General features: G+C 43.7%; 1 protein-coding gene across 1 annotated transcript in view; it reads right to left on the reverse strand.

Annotated features, from left to right (window-relative positions):
* Nucleotides 1-18,593, reverse strand: part of LOC130362863 (pulmonary surfactant-associated protein D-like) — a 73,818-nt gene that overhangs the window by 22,625 nt on the left and 32,600 nt on the right. Inside the window, exons 2-4 of the mRNA XM_056567958.1 lie at nucleotides 10,669-10,846; nucleotides 9,966-10,073; nucleotides 5,815-5,898 (exon numbers count right to left, since the gene is read on the reverse strand). Coding sequence (XP_056423933.1) covers nucleotides 5,815-5,898; nucleotides 9,966-10,073; nucleotides 10,669-10,828 — 352 coding nt within the window. The 5' untranslated portion in view covers nucleotides 10,829-10,846. The remainder of the gene's footprint in view (nucleotides 1-5,814; nucleotides 5,899-9,965; nucleotides 10,074-10,668; nucleotides 10,847-18,593) is intronic.

Here is an 18,593-nt window from a genome sequence, read left to right on the forward strand (position 1 = left end):
ACAACTCCCAGCATAACCTTACCACTGCTTAGGTCATACTGGTAGCTGTAGTTTTAAAAAATTAAAAATTTTAAATTTCTTTAGCACTTTCCCATTCTGTGGCAATTGGTATATTTGATTATTATTCTGACATATGAGCATGGCCAAAAAGTCTTAAACAAGGTTAGGACTGTATGATACATTTAATAATATTGTAACTTCTGTAATCTTTTTTTCTGTCCGCCAACACAAAATACTCTAATAGTGCCCCTCCCGAGACTCCACTCTGGATCCGCCCCTGAACAGTAGTGTAAATGTGAAATAAAATAGGTCAGTTTACAAAACACTTGGGAGTTTTGGGGCCTGCAGGGCTCTGTGTCACACCAGTGCAAGTCATTTTTGGTGTAACAGTAGTGTAAATTTGAAAAAAAATAACCTTTTTTTGGCTGTGAAATAAAATCAGTCAGTTTACAAAACACTTGGGAGTTTTTGGGCCTGCAGGGCTCTGTGTCACACTAGTGCAAATCATATTTGGTGTAACATTAGTGTACATTTAACAACAAAAAATACTTTTTGGACTGTGAAATAATATCAGTCAGTTTACTTCACACTTGGGAGTTTTTGGGCCGGCCAGGGCTCAGTGTCACGCTAGTGCAATTCATATCTGGTGTAACAGTAGTGTACATTTAAAAAAATATATACAATTTTGACTGTAATAGATTGAATAGCAGTTAGTTGTTTGCAAGCGTGTGTGTCAGGCCTGCAGCGTCTACTCTGCCAACTTCTGCCAGTGCACAGTGCCACACATATCTGTTGTCACAGTAGCTTGCACGTATAGTACCACTAATTGAAAAAAAAATGACAGGCAGAGGCAGGCCACCCCGCAGGGGCCGACGTGGTCGTGGTGCTGTGATTCCCTTTGGTCCTAGAATAATGGACAGTGTTCAGAGGCCACGTACCCTGAACTCGAAAAGTTCTGAGGACATAGTTGACTGGCTAACACAGGACACCCAATCTTCTACAGCTTCCGCTCGGAACCTTGACGCACCATCTTTCTCCTCCTCTTCTAGCTTAGCTTCAGGCACCTCTCAAGTTACCACTCGCCCGCCTGCCGCCACCACCAACACTAGCATCACAGACGCTTTACTTGATCCATCAGAGGAGTTATTTACACATCAGTTGGAAGAAATGAGTGATGCGCAAACATTATTGCCAGAGCATGTAGATAACATGGATATGTCCCAGTCAGGCAGCATTACACACATCGTCGTACGGTGTGATGATGATGATGATGATGTTGTACCCGCTGCTGCTTCCTTTCTTGAGTTGTCAGATACAAGTGAAGCGGTTGATGATGACGATGCGTCCATGGATGTCACGTGGGTGCCCGCTAGAAGAGAATAAGAACAGGGGGAAAGTTCAGATGGGGAGACAGAGAGGAGGAGGAGGCGAGTTGGAAGCAGGGGGAGGTCGTCCCAAGGAGCTAGTGGCACAGTCAGACAGCATGCATCGGCACCCGGGGTCAGCCAGACAGCACGCCAATCAACGCATGCTTTTGCCACCACCAGAATGTCGTCATTGCAGAGCTTAGCAGTGTGGCATTTGTTTTTCTGTGTCTGCCTCTGAAAACAGCGATGCCATTTGCAACCTGTGCCAAAAGAAACTGAGTCGTGGGAAGTCCAACACCCACCTAGGTACAACTGCTTTGTGAAGGCACATGATCTCACATCACAAACTCCTTTGGGATCAACACATGAGTACAAGCAGCACACAAACTAAAAGCCGACATCCTCCTCCTGGTCCAGCATCTTCAGCCACTTCAACCACTGCTGTCCTCCTTGCCCCCTCTCAACCATCTGCCTCTCAGTCTCTCGCCTTGAGCAGTTCCTGCTCATCTGCCCACAGTCAGGTGTCTGTCAAGGACATGTTTGAGAGTAAGGAGCCAATATCACAAAGTCACCCGTTGCCCGGCGTCTGATAGCTGGCTTGTCTGAACTCTTAGCCCGCCAGCTTTTACCATACAAGCTGGCGGAGTCTGAGGTGTTCAAAAGATTTGTAGCTATTGGGACACCGCAGTGGAAGGTACCCGGCAGAAATTTCTTTGCACAAAAGGCAATACCCAACCTGTGCAAAAGGAAGTAATGGCATCTCTGGCACACAGTGTTGGGGCAAGGGTCCATCTGACCACTGATACCTGGTCTGCAATGCATGGTCAGGGCAGGTATATCACCTACACTGCACATTGGGTAAACCTGCTGACGGCTGCCAAGCATGGAATGCGTGGCTCTGCAGAGGAGTTGGTGACACCGCCACGACTTGCAGGCAGGCCTGCTGCCACCTCCTCTACTCCTCTTACTCCATCCTCTTCCATAACATCCTCGGCCGAGTCCTCTTCTACTGCTGCGTCTTGCTCCACATCAATGGCACTCCCCAGCTCCCCAGGTGCTATTCCACATCCCAAATACGGCAGTGTCACGCCGTCTTGGGGTTGACTTGCCTGAAAGCAGAGAGTCAGACCACACCATCACTCCTGTCCACCCTGAACGCACAGGTGGATCAGTGGCTGACTCCGCACCAACTGGAGATCAGCAAAGTGGTTTGTGACAACGGAACACATTTGTTGGTGACATTGAATTTGGGCAAGTTGACACGTGCCATGCATGGCACATGTGTGTAATCTGATCGTACAACGTTTTGTGCATAAGTTCCCCTGCTTACAGGACGTCCTGAAGCAGGCCAGGAAGGCGTGTGGTCATTTCAGGCGTTCCTACACGGCCATGGCACACTTTTCAGATATCCATCGGCGAAACAAAATGCCAGTGAGGCGCTTGATTTGCGACAGCCCGACACGTTGGAATTCAACACTCCTAATGTTCGACCACCTGCTCCAACAAGAAAAAGCCGTTAACGAGTATTTGTATTACCGGGGTGCTAGGACAGCCTCTGCGGAGCTGGGAATTTTTTGCCACGTTACTGGACACTCATGCGCAATGCCTGTATGCTCATGCGTCCTTTTGAGGAGGTGACAAACCTAGTCAGTCGCATCGAAGGCACCATCAGCGACATCATACCGTTTGTTTTCTTCCTTGAGCGTGCCCTGCCAAGAGTGCTGATCAGGCTGTAGATGAGCGTGAAGAGGAAGAGTTGTGGTCACCATCACCACCAGAAACAGCCTTATCAGCATTGCTTGCTGGACCTGCGGCAACGCTGGAAGAGGATTGTGAGGAAGAGGAGTCAGAGGAGGAATGTGGCTTTGAGGAGGAGGAGGAAGACCAACCACAACAGGCATCCCAGAGTGATTGTTGTCACCTAACTGGTACCCATGGTGTTGTACGTGGCTGGGGGGGAAGAACATACCTTCCGTGAGATCACTGAGGACGAGGAGCTGGACATGAGTAGCTAGTCATCCAACCTTGTGCAAATGGGGGCTTTCATGCTGTCGTGCCTGTTGAGGGACCCTCGTATAAAAAGGCTGAAGGGCAACGACCTGTACTGGGTGTCCATGCTACTAGACCCCCGATATAAGCAGAAAGTGCCTAAAATGTTATCTAATTACTGCAAGGCGGAAAGCATGCAGCAGGTCCAAAATAAATTAAAAAGTATGCTTTACACAGCATATAAGGGTCATGTCACAGCACAACAGGAATCTAACAGGGGAAGAGGTGAAAGTCATCCTCCTCCTCCTCCCACGACCACGCTGGCAAGGACAGGACGCTTTACAGACGTGTTGTTGATGGAGGACATGCAGAGCTTTTTAAGTCCTATGCATCGCCACAGCCCTTCGGGGTCCACCCTCAGAGAACGACTTGACCGACAGGTAGCAGACTAACTCACCTTTACTCTGAGGAGCGATGAACCCCTTGACTACTGGGTGTGCAGGCTTGTCCTGTGGCCTGAGCTATCCCAATTTGCGATAGAACTTCTGGCCTGCCCCTCTAACCACTGATGTGCCATGGCCATGCGAGATTCTCTATTTTATATTCTTTCTTTTATTTATTTTAATTTATTTCATCATTATTTCTTTTTTAATTTTACTTTCTGCCACTTTCTCTCCTCCTACTTCATCTCTACAGTGTTTCTCCTTTATATATATAAAGTTGCAAATTTTGCTTTGTATATTGCAAAGTACTCATGCTCACTGTACACATGTCGTATTTTTCTTCTGTATTAAGATACAAAATCCTTTAAATAAACAGTTATACAAAAAAAGAAAGGACCTTCAGTGCAGCAGGAGGTATTGTCACTGAGAAAAGAAGTCACCTAGGTCAAAAAAGTCTAGATTACCTCACCTTTATTAAAATGAATGAGGAGTGGATCCCGAAGGGACTGACAGTGGGTGATACATTCGAGTAAAAAAGGCCTGATCAGATGAGCTGCCTTGGGCTAAAAATGGTCCACACGCTGCTGTATTTTATCTCTGAATGCCGGATGACTTGCATGTTTTATCCGCCACAAACTAAGGTTCAAGCCGCAATGTTTTAGGGCACTTTCTGCCTGGGAAACAAACATCAACTTTTATGGCCGCTGCTACAGCAGCGGCTGCAACAATACCTAATTTTTCAGCCATGTGTACATGCATAATTTTTCTGGCCTCTGGTGCTGCACTTTGGCTTCTAAAACCAAACCAAAAAAAGGCACATAACAGGGATTAAACTGATAGGAATAGTAGTACTTAACACACCACTCCTATCTGGTGGCACATTACATTGAACGCGCAGTGCCCAAAATTTGAAGTAGGAGGTCCGAGCAAGCATCTTTTTCCATCTCCCGGGTCCTAAAATCGATGCCATATACACGTCCCCTGATAGGGGACGTAACAGGGATTAAACTGATAAGAATAGATCTACTTAACACACCACTCCTATGTGGTGGCACATTAGATTGCACGCGCAGTGCCCCAAATTTGAAGTAGGAGGTCCAACCAAGCATCTTTTTCCATCTCCCGGTTCCTAAAATCAATGCCATATACACGTCCCCTGATAGGGGACGTAACAGGGATTAAACCTATAGGACTAGTACTACTTAACACACCTTAAGCACGTTATTCCAAACAATTTAGGAATGTTAGGTAATGTATGCCCTTTATGGATTAAAACCAGACTCTGCATCAACTATGTAATTTTCCATGGGAGTTTTGCCATGGATCCCCCTCCGGCATGCCACAGTCCAGGTGTTAGTCCCCTTGAAACAACTTTTTCATCACTATTGTGCCCAGAAAGAGTCCCTGTGGGTTTTAAAATTCGCCTGCCTATTGAAGTATATGGCGGTTCGCACATTCGCAAACATTTCGCGTTCGCCATTCGCAAATGGAAAATTTTATGTTCGCAACATCACTACTGATAAGTACTGCAAGGATTAAGATTTTTTAATAGAAGTAATTTACAAATCTGTTTAACTCTCTGGAGCCAGTTGATTTAAAAAAATATGTTTTCCTCAGGAGTACCCCTTTAGTGCCATGTTCACATGGTGTAAAATAAGCGGAATGTCCCCACAGAAAACATTTGAATAATCCGTCGGACGCTAGGACTTCTCGGGAATGCTCCATCTCATAGATGGCAATGCATTACCAAGCGAAATCTTCAAAAAGAATAGCCAAGTCTATTCTTTCTGTGGACGCTGCAATGGGAATTTTCATGGCAGAAACTTTTGGCGCACAAATTCTGCCATGTAAACAGTACAGCAGAAACCCATTGAAATCAATGGGGCTCTGCTGCAGGGGAATGTCCTTGTGGTATATTCCGTGTGGACATTCCGCACAAATTCCGCCATGTGAACATACCCTTACTGTTTATAGAACTGTTCCTAAGAAAACAAGAATCTACATTTCTTACTAACCTTTCCTCAGCGATACCAGGTTGGACTGCATTTTCACAACTCTTCCATCCAAAAGACCCAGTTGGAGTTTAAGAGCTTCAAGGACTGATAAAAAACAAATGCATTATAAAGGTTAATAGTATACTCTTACTTTTAAAACATATTAAAGGGGCAGCATGAAACAGGCAGTGACACCATCACTATTAGTGGCAGGATGAGCACGGTATACAGTCAATAAGGCAGCTCTCCCTTCACCAGTATTTCCCAACCAGTGTACCGCCAGCTATTGCAGAACTACAACTCCCAGCATTCCCGGACAGCCTTTGGCTGTCTGGGCATGCTGGGAGTTGTAGTTCTGCAAATTGGTTGGGAAACACTGCCCTATACACACATAGGGAGAGACGTGTCAAGCCAAGCAAGACCAAGAGCAGCTATATAGAGCCATTACCTTGGCTGTGTACCAATATCACAAATATTCTTTAATACTATAGTTTCTCTGACACAACAAGTAAATCATTGACTTTTAGTGAGGAAACCTGTGGTTGTTTTATGCAGCCTGCGGTCAGGGCTGCCTGGCCTGAAACAACCAACAGGTTCCCTTTAACCTTTTCAGGACCTAGGGCCTGCATATGCCCTGCATCCCAAATCCTTAAGGACGTAGAGCGTATGCATACGCCCGTGGGAATTCCGGTCCCCGCCGCTAGCTTGTTGGGGACCGGACCGGGACGCCTGCTGAAATCACCGACAGCCCCCATCATCCTGAAGGAAAGGAGCGAGTGTTACGATTCGGCAGGCTGGATGTGAATCCTCTGTGTCAGCGAGGGATTGGCGTGGACCGTGTCGGTGGACCGGTTCTAGGGTTGCTACTAGTTTTCACCAGAGCCCGCCGCAAAGCGGGATGGTCTTGCTGCGGCGGTAGCAACCAGGTCGTATCCACCGGCAACGGCTCAACCTCGCTGACTGCTGAGAAGGCGTGGGACAGAAGGACTAGGCAGAGGCAAGGTCAGACATAGCAGAAGGTCGGGGCAGGCGGCAAGGTTCGTAGTCAATGAGGATAGCAGGAGATCTGGAAAACAGGCTTTGGACAACACTAAACGCTTTCACTGGCACAAGGCAACAAGATCCGGCAAGGAAGTGCAGGGGAAGTGAGGTAATATAGCCAGGGAGCAGGTGGAAGCTAATTAGGCTGATTGGGCCAGGCACCAATCATTGGTGCACTGGCCCTTTATATCTTAGAGAACTGGCATGCGCGCGCCCTAGAGAGCGGAGCCGCGTGCCAGGACGTGACAGCCGGGGACCGGGACGGGTAAGTGACTTGTGATGCGATTCGCGAGCGGTCGTGTCTCGCTATGCGAATCGCATCCCCGCCAGCAATGTCAGTGCAGCGCTCCCGGTCAGCGGGTCTGACCGGGGCACTGCAGAGAGAGAGACGCCGCGAGCGCTCCGGGGAGTAGCAGGGACCCGGATCGCTCGGCGTAACAGCAAGATTGCAGTGCTGCGATCTTCTCCTGTCCCCTGCCATTAGTCAGAAATGAATTCTGACCAATGGCAGCGCATGACAGGGGGTTGCCATGGAAACCCCCGCTCTGCCCACCCCTGGAAGTCGGGCAGAACAGGGGGGAGAAGATGGCGGCGGGTACCTGAAGAGAAGATGCCGTGGGGACCTCCGATCATCGGTGGAGATCAGTGGCGTAGTGGTGCCCAAACGGTGGCCCTCCAGATGTTGCCAAACTACAACTCTCAGCATGCCTAGACTGCCCAGGCATGCTGGGAGTTGTAGTTCTGTAACATCTGTCCCTTCAGATTTTGCAATTTTCATGAACATTTTTAAAATTGCTGCTTTACTTTGAAGCCCTCAAATTTTTTCATAAAGTACAAATATGTCCATTTTTTGATGCCAACATAAAGTAGACATATTGTATTTGTGAATCAATATAAAATTTATTTTGAATATCCATTTTCCTTACAAGCAAAGAGCTTCAAAGTTAGAAAAATGCAAAATTTTCTAAATTTTCATTACATTTTGGGATTTTTCACCAAGAAAGGATGCAAGTAACAACGAAAATTTACCACCCAATAAAGTAGAATATGTCACGAAAAAACAGTCTCAGAATCAGAATAATTGGCAAAAGCATCTTAGAGTTATTAATGCTTAAAGTGAAGGTGGTCAGAATTACAAAAAAGGGCTGAGTCCTTAAGGTGAAAATGAACTGTGTCCTTAAGGGGTTAAAGGGGTACTCCCGTGGAAAACTTTTTTCTTTTTTTTTTTTTAAATCAACTGGTGCCAGAAAGTTAAACAGATTTGTGAATTACTTCTGTTAAAAAAAAATATTAATCCTTCCAGTACATTTTAGGGGCTGTATACTACAGAGGAAATGCTTTTCTTTTGGGATTTCTCTACTGTCATGACCACAGTGCTCTCTGCTGACCCCTGCTGTCCATTTTAGGAACTGTCCAGAGCAGCATATATTTGCTAAGGGGATTTTCTCCTGCTCTGGACAGTTCCTAAAATGGACAGCAGAGGTCAGCAGAGAGCACTATGGTCATGACAGAAGAGAAATCCAAAAAGAAAAGCATTTCCTCTGTAGTATACAGCACCTAAAAAGTACTGGAAGGATTAAGATTTTTTTATAGAATTAATTTACAAATCTGTTTAACTTTCTGTCACCAGTTGATGGGAGTACCCCTTTACACCTCAGAATAGGTATTGTAGTAAATGTATGGCAAACTATTTAAGTCAAACCATTTAAAAGAATACTTTGATAGATCACATGCAATATATAGCATACCCAGTGGTGCACAAAGACAGCAGTTTATTTAATATCAGGACTTTTTGTTTTTTAATATGCTTTAAATTTTATATACTATATGACCCCATATATATTGGGGGTGGTGGGAGCTGTTGGGGTTCTGAAGCTATGTTCACACGTGGGTATTTCTTCACGAAAAATCTCTGTGTGGACATTCCCCCTGACAGAGGAGTGCTGCCAGAACATGCCGGCGCTAGGACCGCTCCGAAATGCGACGTTTCATAGACAGCAATGCATTTCCATGCAGAGTCCACAGAAAGAATACGTGTCCATTCTTTCTGTGGACACTGGAATTTGAATTTCCACGCCAGATCCAGATGTGAACAGTGCAGCAGAATCCCATTGAAATCAATGGAACTCTGCTGCTGCTGAATCTCTGTGCGGAATTTTGCATGTAAATTTCATTGTGTGAACATAGCCTGAGTGTTCTGACCTCCACCGATCAGGTGAACAAACCAGGAGAAGTTCAGGCTCTCCCTGCTCTGTGTCACATGATCGGGACAAACTCGCAATGTAACTCTAAGTAACATGTCTCGATCATGTGACACAGATCAGGGAGAGAAGCGCACGGCAGTGTAGGCTTCTCCCAGCTTGTTCTCCTGATCAGCGGAGGTCTAACCATTCACTCCCCCACAGATCAAAACTTTAGACATGCTGCAATTTTTTTCAAAATGACAGCTACTCTTTAAAAAAAAATTCTTAAATTGTCTACTTTATTAACAATATATTGTGCACAGTATTTTTTCGAAAGAATGAACGTGTTCATACTTTAGGCAGAGGAATATCAGCTGTGGAATCCCCTTGACAGCAATGGAATATCCGAGCAGAAACTCCTTAGTGTGAACATAGCCTTAAAGGGGTACTCCGCCCCTAGATATCTTATCCCCTACATCTTATCTCCCTGCTGCATCCGGCATTTGTTTAGAGCATCGAGTGCAGCGCCAGAGGCTCATGATGTCATGGTCACGCCCCCTCAATGCAAGTCTATCGGAGGGGCCGTCAATACACGAGTGGGGCATGACCTTCACGTCACAAGCCTCCGCCCGCATCCCCAGTCATCCGCCAAGGAGCGAAGTTTGCTCTGTGCACCTGGGGTGCCGCAGCCCGAGATCAGACATGACACATCTTATTTCCTATCCAAGATGTCTAGGGGTGGAGTACCCATTTAATGAGCTGTTGTACTGTTTAGTAAAAATCCATTTCGCTGTGACTGTCGAAAGCAAAAAATTACGACATAAATCATTGACCAAATAATGCTTCTATTGCCTTTGTTTAATAAACTTTATCCAAAATATAATATTAAAAGAGAAGTAAAGACAAAAGAAACTACTATACAACAGAAAAGGGAAATATTGTCCTTACCTGAAGCTCCAATATCTCCTCCTTCACCTTTCACTCCTTGTGGTCCCTGTTCACCTTTTGTTCCTGGACGTCCATCAAGACCAGGAGGCCCAGCTGGTCCTGTTGGACCTAAAATATATATATATATATATATTTAGGAAATATGGGGGAAAGCTATTATTGATTTTACCCTGGTAATGTGGGGTTAATTTGTCACACTCAGATGGCGTTTAGAGACTTTTCATTGCAACTTACGTTAGGAGACTTTTTAAAAAAAGAACATATCAAGTGGTGATTTAAGTAGATATCAGGCAGTGTTCAGAAATGTATCATGTACGACTTTTCAGTTTGTTGCATCATTTGGCGCAACTGTGCTAACTGAGGTGCAATTCTACACCAGCCCTCTGTTGGCTTACAAACTGACTGTGGTCAGGAATAATAAAAAAGCGCACATTTGTCGCACGGGTTAAAAGTTGCACATAAAGTGGCAGAGGAATCATCATACAAAGTGAAGTACTAAAGTAAGAAATACGATCAGCACCAGATTTATCACATGCCCTGCACCATGTAATAAATTTGGCGCAGTTATACAGTTTCCACCACATGAGTTAATGGAATAAAAAGACATTTACCTTCTCCATTTTTCCTGAATACCCCCCTATGTCTCACAAACAACATTTCCAAATGTCAGCCTGAATTATGTTAAAAATATTCTGCACATTACCTCGCCCATTTAACCCATTTTTGCCAGGTGTGCCCGGTAGCCCATCTTTCCCTGGAGCTCCACACTTGATGTTGGTATAGTCTGTCTCTTGACATATCTCAGTGGAGTACACTAAGGCTATGCCAAGCAGAACCATGCTGAACACCTGCAGAACGGGCATCTTCCAAGAAATTTCACCCTATAAGGACAAAATAAAATATAATGTAGACTAAATATAGGTAAGATGTATTATACAATTCAAAAAAAATTCCAATTCCAAACTTATTTTTTTTTAGAATAAGTAAATGATGCTAGCAGAAATCTCAAGTAAAGATCTACTGCCTAAATGTAACGTGCCCCCTATATATTTTGGAAAAGTTACATCATGGTTGTGGGCAGAGCTGTGGCTTTTTGGATAACAGAGTAAATAAACAGGTAGGGTTAATTTGGAAAAACAAACCAGTATAACAAGCCCACATATATGTCAAAAGTTACTGGACAATAAATTGTGTACTGGAATGGGGGATGTGTTTTCTTCCTTTGGTAGAAGATAAGAGACACACAGAAATACAAAGAATACAAAAATTCCATTGAAAATATGAAAGTGAAAACAAAAAATTACTCTAATTGACATTAAAAAGTGGTCTTCTACAGATGTGTGGTGGGCTGAAAATTCATTATACAAAATCTGTTCTGAACAGGGAGGTGGTCTCCTGGAGAGGTTTCATTGCAATAAATTAAATAATAACGTTTGCTATATGGCTTGCTGTTTGGCATGAGAAAACCTGGCCAGGAATTGCATTGCAAAAACCATGGTTGGTAGAAGGTTTCAAAACACTTTCCTACACCCCAGTCCCTAATATTTAGTGGGATAGCTGTTAAATGGACCATTGAACATGGATGCACCCAGTAGCAATATATTGTACATACAGTACTGTCAAAAAGTATTTGCCCCTTTCCTGATTTTCTATTTCTTTTTGCACATTTGTCACAATAAGGCCTTTTTCACATATATTTGGGAATCCGTCTGCATTTCCCTCTAGTGCTGTAGGAAAGTGCCGGTAAGGAAACTGATTGTAGAACTGATCCTATTCATTTGAAGGGAACAGTTCAGATTCATCCAGCTCCTTAAAGGGGTACTCCGCCCCTAGACATCTTATCTCGGGGGTCCCGCCGCTGGATGACTGGTGATGCGGAGCGGAGGCTCGAAACGTCACACCCATGCCCCCTCAATGCAAGTCTATGGGGATCACAGACTTGTATTGAGGGGGCGTGGTGGTTACGTCACGATTGATTGAGGCATGGCCGTGATGTCACAAGCCTCCGGCACTGCACCCGATGCTCTAAACGATTGCCAGGTGCAGCAGGGAGATTACGGGGTTCCTCAGCGGCGTGACCCCCGCGATCCGGCATCTTATTCCCTATCCTTTGGATAGGGGATAAGATGTCTAGAGGCGGAGTACCCCTTTAATTTGGATTCTGAATGGTCGGACATGCTGAACGAGATCCGGATGGGGTATGCATCATGCGGCCTTTCCCTCGTCCGGCCTGCACAATAATGAATGCAGATTAAATGCACTTTGTCAGCAGTTGTGGTCAGTTGTAGTCTTGGTTCACTGTGCTGGACACCAGATATATGGAACCCACACTTACATGTTTCAAATCATCAAATACATTTTAATATCACACAAAGATAACCCAAGTAAACACAAAATGCAGTTTTCAAGTGTTTCATTTATTATGGCAAAAAAGCTAAAATCTCCAAGACCTTATGTGATAAAGTAATTGCCACTAAGGGCTCATTCACATTACCGCCAGTCCCTGTTAACTCATGCCTGTTCTCAAATCCATTCAAGCCTTTTGCAAACAGCTGTAAATAGATCCAATTTATCCTTTGGTTGTATTACACATACGGGGGAGTGGCTACCTCCATGTTGGCTCCTGCACCCCACCCACCTCTATTAGGTGTATATAAGGTGCCTTGGATGTTTCAGACCTTGCAATGCCTGTTGTACTGTTCACACAGAGGCATATACACAGTGTAGGGTCCGTCCCAGAATGGAGTCACCTTACCGTGGTGGGACGGTCCACGCTATTTGGCGCCAAATTTGCAAGCTAAGTACCTCATACTTTCATAGTTTCATATCTTCATGTATTGCATTACAGCTGTATAGCTTTTCATGTTCTATCTATATACTCATGTTTTATCTATATACTCATGTTTCATCTATATCTTTGTGCTAGCAGTGTGCTGCTGTATTCTCCTGTTGCTGTATATTTAGCCCAGCAGCTTGCACCTGCAAGTCAGGTTTTTACAATAGTTTGGATCAATGGTGCTGGCCAATTTATCCTTTAGTTGTGTGTATATATATATATATATATATATATATATATATATATATATAGGCATGTATGGACTGGGGCACTCATATGATATACCAAGTAGCAAACAGCAATCTTAACCTGAGACAATTTTATAATATAGACGATTATACAGCATATTTATAATTCACTAGATATTATATGTTTCTGACTACTGTATCAGACTGACTAGGTTTCACATTTTCTTACCACTAGGCAATCCTGGCTGAAAACACATTACTAAAATATTGTTAAGTTATTGACTGATTAACAAGACTATCTAATTTACAATTCTCTCATCACTCGAAAATCCTGACTAAGAACATTTTTGGCACAATTTTAAGGCACTATTGTGGTTAGGCACAAAATTAGAAAGGTATATAAAAACTTAAGTTCACGGCATTGTACCAGGTACTAAAGCGTAGCGTTTCATCTTGTCAAGATGCCAGGAACATATCTTGAATTTTGCATAACTTATAAACTTATAAACTTCTCACATGGGGCAACATAGACAGGAGCAGCCTTGGCCAACTCCGGTGACTTGGAAGGTGGGACAGAGTGGCAACAGCATCAGATTTTCCTCCATGTTCTGCAGCAGTTTCGGCTCATCGCTGAATACTACCTTAGCTGCAGGGGTTATTTGGGTATGGGCTGGGGCTCTGGCTTCAGAAACGTAGCCACCCTTTCGGGGCTGAAGTAGGAGGACGGGGTCAAGAAGTCGGCTTCCCCTGCATCATATTGTGAAGCTGGGACCCGCCTCTAAGCCGCTGAGCCATGCGGCTCAAGACGAAAGTAAAAGTGCCCGGCTAGCTCAGGGAGCTGTTCGGGATCGCCGCGGTATAAACGCGGCATCCCGAACAGCTGTAGCACAGGAGGAGGTCTTCTTACCTTCTCCTGCGCTGTCCGATTGTGGAATGAATGCTTCAAGCCTGAGATCCAGGCTTGAGCAATCAATCGCCGAAAACACTGATTGATCCATTCCTATGGAGATGCATCAATCAGTGTAAAAGATCAGTTAATGCAATGTTATAGCCCCCTATAGGAGCTATAATATTGCATAAGAAAAGTGTAAAAAAAATCCTTAACCCTTTCAATTATCCCTTCCCCTAATAAAAGTTTGAATCACCCGGCATTTCCAAGAATAAAAAAAACAGTGTAAATAAAAATAAACATATGTGGTATCACCGCGTGCGGAAATGTCCGAATTATAAAAAAGATACTGCTTTTTAAACCGCACGTTCAATGGCGTACGCACAAAAAATTCCAAAGTCCAAAATAGCGCATTTTTTTTATCACTTTTTATACCACAAAAAAGTGAATAAATAGTGATCAAAAAGTCTGATCAGAACAAAAATGGTACCGCTGAAAACTTCAGATCACGGCGCGGCCCTCATAGCGCCCTGAACACAGAAAAATAAAAAAGTTATAGGGGTCAGAAGATGACCATTTTAAACGTATACATTTTCCTGCATGTATTCATGATTTTTTTCTGAAGTGATACAAAATCAAACCTATATAAGTAGGGTATCATTTTAACCGTATGGACCTAGAGAATAAAGATAAGGTGTCATGTGTCATTTTTGCCGTACTGCGTAAAAACGGAAGCCCCCAAAACTTACAAAATAGTGTTTTTTCATCAATTTTGTCGCACATTGATTTTTTTTCCTGTTTCACTGTAGATTTTTGGGTAAAATGACTAAAGTCATTACAAAGTAGAATTAGTGACGCAAAAAATAAGCCAACATATAGAATTTTAGGTGAAAATTTTAAAGAGTTATGATTTTTTAAAGTTAAGGAGGAAAAATTGAAAATGAAAAAACAGGACCGAGCCATTTTATACCTTAAGGACCGGAGCGTTTTTTGCAATTCTGACCACTGTCACTTTAAACATTAATAACTCTGGGATGGTTTTAGTTATCATTCTGATTCCGAGATTGTTTTTTCGTGACATATTCTACTTTAACTTAGTGGTAAAATTTTATGGTAACTTGCATCCTTTCTTGGTGAAAAATCCCAAAATTTGATGAAAAAAATGAAAATTTTGCATTTTTCTAACTTTGAAGCTCTCTGCTTGTAAGGAAAATGGATATTCAAAATATATTTTTTTTGGGTTCACATATACAATATGTCTACTTTATGTTTGCATCATAAAATGTATGAGTTTTTACTTTTGGAAGACACCATAGGGCTTCAAAGTTCAGCAGCAATTTTGAAATTTTTCACAAAATTTTCAAACTCACTATTTTTCAGGGACCAGTTCAGTTTTGAAGTGGATTTGAAGGGTCTTCATATTAGAAATACCCCATAAATGACCCCATTATAAAAACTACACCCCCTAAAGTATTCAAAAAAACATTCAGTAAGTGTATTAACCCTTTAGGTGTTTCACAGGAATAGTAGCAAAGTGAAGGAGAAAATTCAAAATCTTCATTTTTTACACTCGCATGTTCTTGTAGACCCAATTTTTGAATTTTTGCAAGGGATAAAAAGGAGAAAATTTTTACTTGTATTTGAAACCCAATTTCTCTCGAGTAAGCACATACCTCATATGTCTATGTTAATTGTTCGGCGGGCGCAGTAGAGGGCTCAGAAGGGAAGGAGCGACAAATGGTTTTTGGGGGGCATGCCGCATTTAGGAAGCCCCTATGGTGCCAGGACAGCAAAAAAAAACACATGGCATACCATTTTGGAAACTAGACCCCTCAGGGAACGTAACAAGGGGTAAAGTGAACCTTAATACCCTACAGGTGATTCACGACTTTTGCATATGTAAAAAAAATATATATTTTTTTTACCTAAAATGCTTGGTTTCCCAAAAATTTTACATTTTTAAAAAGGGTAATAGCAGAAAATACCCCCCAAAATTTGAAGCCCAATTTCTCCCGATACAGAAAACACCTTGCATGGGGGTGAAAAGTTCTCTGCTGGCGCACTACAGGTCTCAGAAGAGAAGGAGTCACATTTGGCTTTTTGAAAGCAAATTTTGCTCTGGGGGCATGCCGCATTTAGGAAGCCCCTATGGTGCCAGAACAGCAAAAAAAAAACACATGGCATACCATTTTGGAAACTAGACCCCTCGGGGAACGTAACAAGGGGTAACGTGAACCTTAATGCCCTACAGGTGTTTCACAACTTTTGCATATGTAAAAAAAAAAAAATTTTTTTACCTAAAATGCTTGTTTTCCCAAAATGTTTACATTTTTAAAAAGGGTAATAGCGGAAAATACCCCCCAAAATTTGAAGCCCAATTTCTCCCGATTCAGAAAACACCCCATATGGGGGTGAAAAGTGCTCTGCTGGCGCACTACAGGTCTCAGAAGAGAAGGAGTAACATTTGGCTTTTTGAAAGCAAATTTTGCTCTGGGGGCATGCCGCATTTAGGAAGCCCCTATGGTGCCAGGACAGCAAAAAAAAAACACATGGCGTACCATTTTGGAAACTAGACCCCTCGGGGAACGTAACAAGGGGTAATGTGAACCTTAATACCCTACAGGTGTTTCACGACTTTTGCATATGTAAAAAAATATATATTTTTTTTACCTAAAATGCTTGGTTTCCCAAAATTTTTACAATTTTAAAAAGGGTAATAGCAGAAAATACCCCCCAAAATTTGAAGCCCAATTTCTCCCGATTCAGAAAACACCCCATATGGGTGTGAAAAGTGCTCTGCTGGCGCACTACATGTCTCAGAAGAGAAGGAGTCACATTTGGCTTTTTGAAAGCGAATTTTGCTCTGGGGGCATGCCGCATTTAGGAAGCCCCTATGGTGCCAGGACAGCAAAAAAAAACACATGGCATACCATTTTAGAAACTGGACCCCTCGGGGAACGTAACAAGGGGTAATTTGAACCTTAATACCCTACAGGTGTTTCACGACTTTTGCATATGTAAAAAAAATATTTTTTTTTTACCTAAAATGCTTGTTTTCCCAAAAATTTTACATTTTTTAAAAGGGTAATAGCAGAAAATACCCCCCAAAATTTGAAGCCCAATTTCTCCCGAGTACGGCGATACCCCATATGTGGCCCTAAACTGTTGCCTTGAAATACGACAGGGCTCCAAAGTGAGAGCGCCATGCGCATTTGAGGCCTAAATTAGGGACTTGCATAGGGGTGGACATAGGGGTATTCTACGCCAGTGATTCCCAAACAGGGTGCCTCCAGCTGTTGTAAAACTCCCAGCATGCCTGGACAGTCAACGGCTATCTGGCAATACTGGGAATAGTTGTTTTGCAACAGCTGGAGGCTCCATTTTGGAAACAGTGGCGTACCAGACGTTTTTCATTTTTATTGGGGAGGGGGGTTGTATAGGGGTATGTGTATATGTAGTGTTTTTTACTTTTTATTTTATTTTGTGGTAGTGTAGTGTTTTTAGGGTACAGTCACACGGGCGGGGGGTTCACAGTAGTTTCTCGCTGGCAGTTTGAGCTACGGCAGAAAATTTGACGCAGCTCAAACTTGCAGCCGGATACTTACTGTAATCCTCCGCCCATGTGAGTGTACCCTGTACGTTCACATTGGGGGGGGGAACATCCAGCTGTTGCAAAACTACAACTCCCAGCATGTACGGTCTATCAGTGCATGCTGGGAGTTGTAGTTTTGCAACCGCTGGAGGCTCCATTTTGGAAACAGTGGCGTACCAGACGTTTTTCATTTTTATTGGGGAGGGGAGGGGGGCTGTGTAGGGGTATGTGTATATGTAGTGTTTTTTACTTTTTATTTTATTGTGTGTTAGTGTAGTGTAGTGTTTTTAGGGTACAGTCACACGGGCGGGGGGTTAACAGTAGTTTCTCGCTGGCAGTTTGAGCTGCGGCAGAAATTTTGCCGCACCTCAAACTTGCAGCCGGATACTTACTGTAATCCTCCGCCCATGTGAGTGTACCCTGTACATTCACATTGGGGGGGGGGGGGGGGGAACATCCAGCTGTTGCAAAACTACAACTCCCAGCATGTACGGTCTATCAGTGCATGCTGGGAGTTGTAGTTTTGCAACAGCTGGAGGCACACTGGTTGTGAAACACCGAGTTTGGTAACAAACTCAGTGTTTTGCAACCAGTGTGCCTTCAGCTGTTGCAAAAGCTACAACCCCCAGCATGTACGGACAGCGGAAGGGCATGCTGGGTGTTGTAGTTATGCAACAGCTGGAGGCATACTACTTTGGCTGGTAATTGTAGTTATGCAACAGCTGGAGACACACTGGTTTGCTACTTAACTCAGTGTGCCTTCAGCTGTTGCAAAACTACAACTCTCAGCAGTCACCGACAGCCAACGGGCATGCTGGGAGTTGTAGTTATGCAACCACCAGATGCACCACTACAACTCCCAGCATGCACTTTAGCTGATTGTGCAAGCTGGGAGTTGTAGTTACACAACAGCTGAAGGTACACTTTTCCATAGAAAGAATGTGCCTCCAGCTGTTGCAAAACTACAAGTCCCAGCATGCCCATAAGGGCATGCTGGGAGTTGTGGTGGTCTGCCTCCTGCTGTTGCATAACTACAGCTCCCAGCATGCCCTTTTTGCATGCTGGGAGCTGTTGCTAAGCAACAGCAGGAGGCTGTCACTCACCTCCAACGTTCCAGCCGCAT

This window comes from Hyla sarda, chromosome 3, assembly GCF_029499605.1.
Source record: "Hyla sarda isolate aHylSar1 chromosome 3, aHylSar1.hap1, whole genome shotgun sequence".
Classification (NCBI taxonomy): domain Eukaryota; kingdom Metazoa; phylum Chordata; class Amphibia; order Anura; family Hylidae; genus Hyla; species Hyla sarda.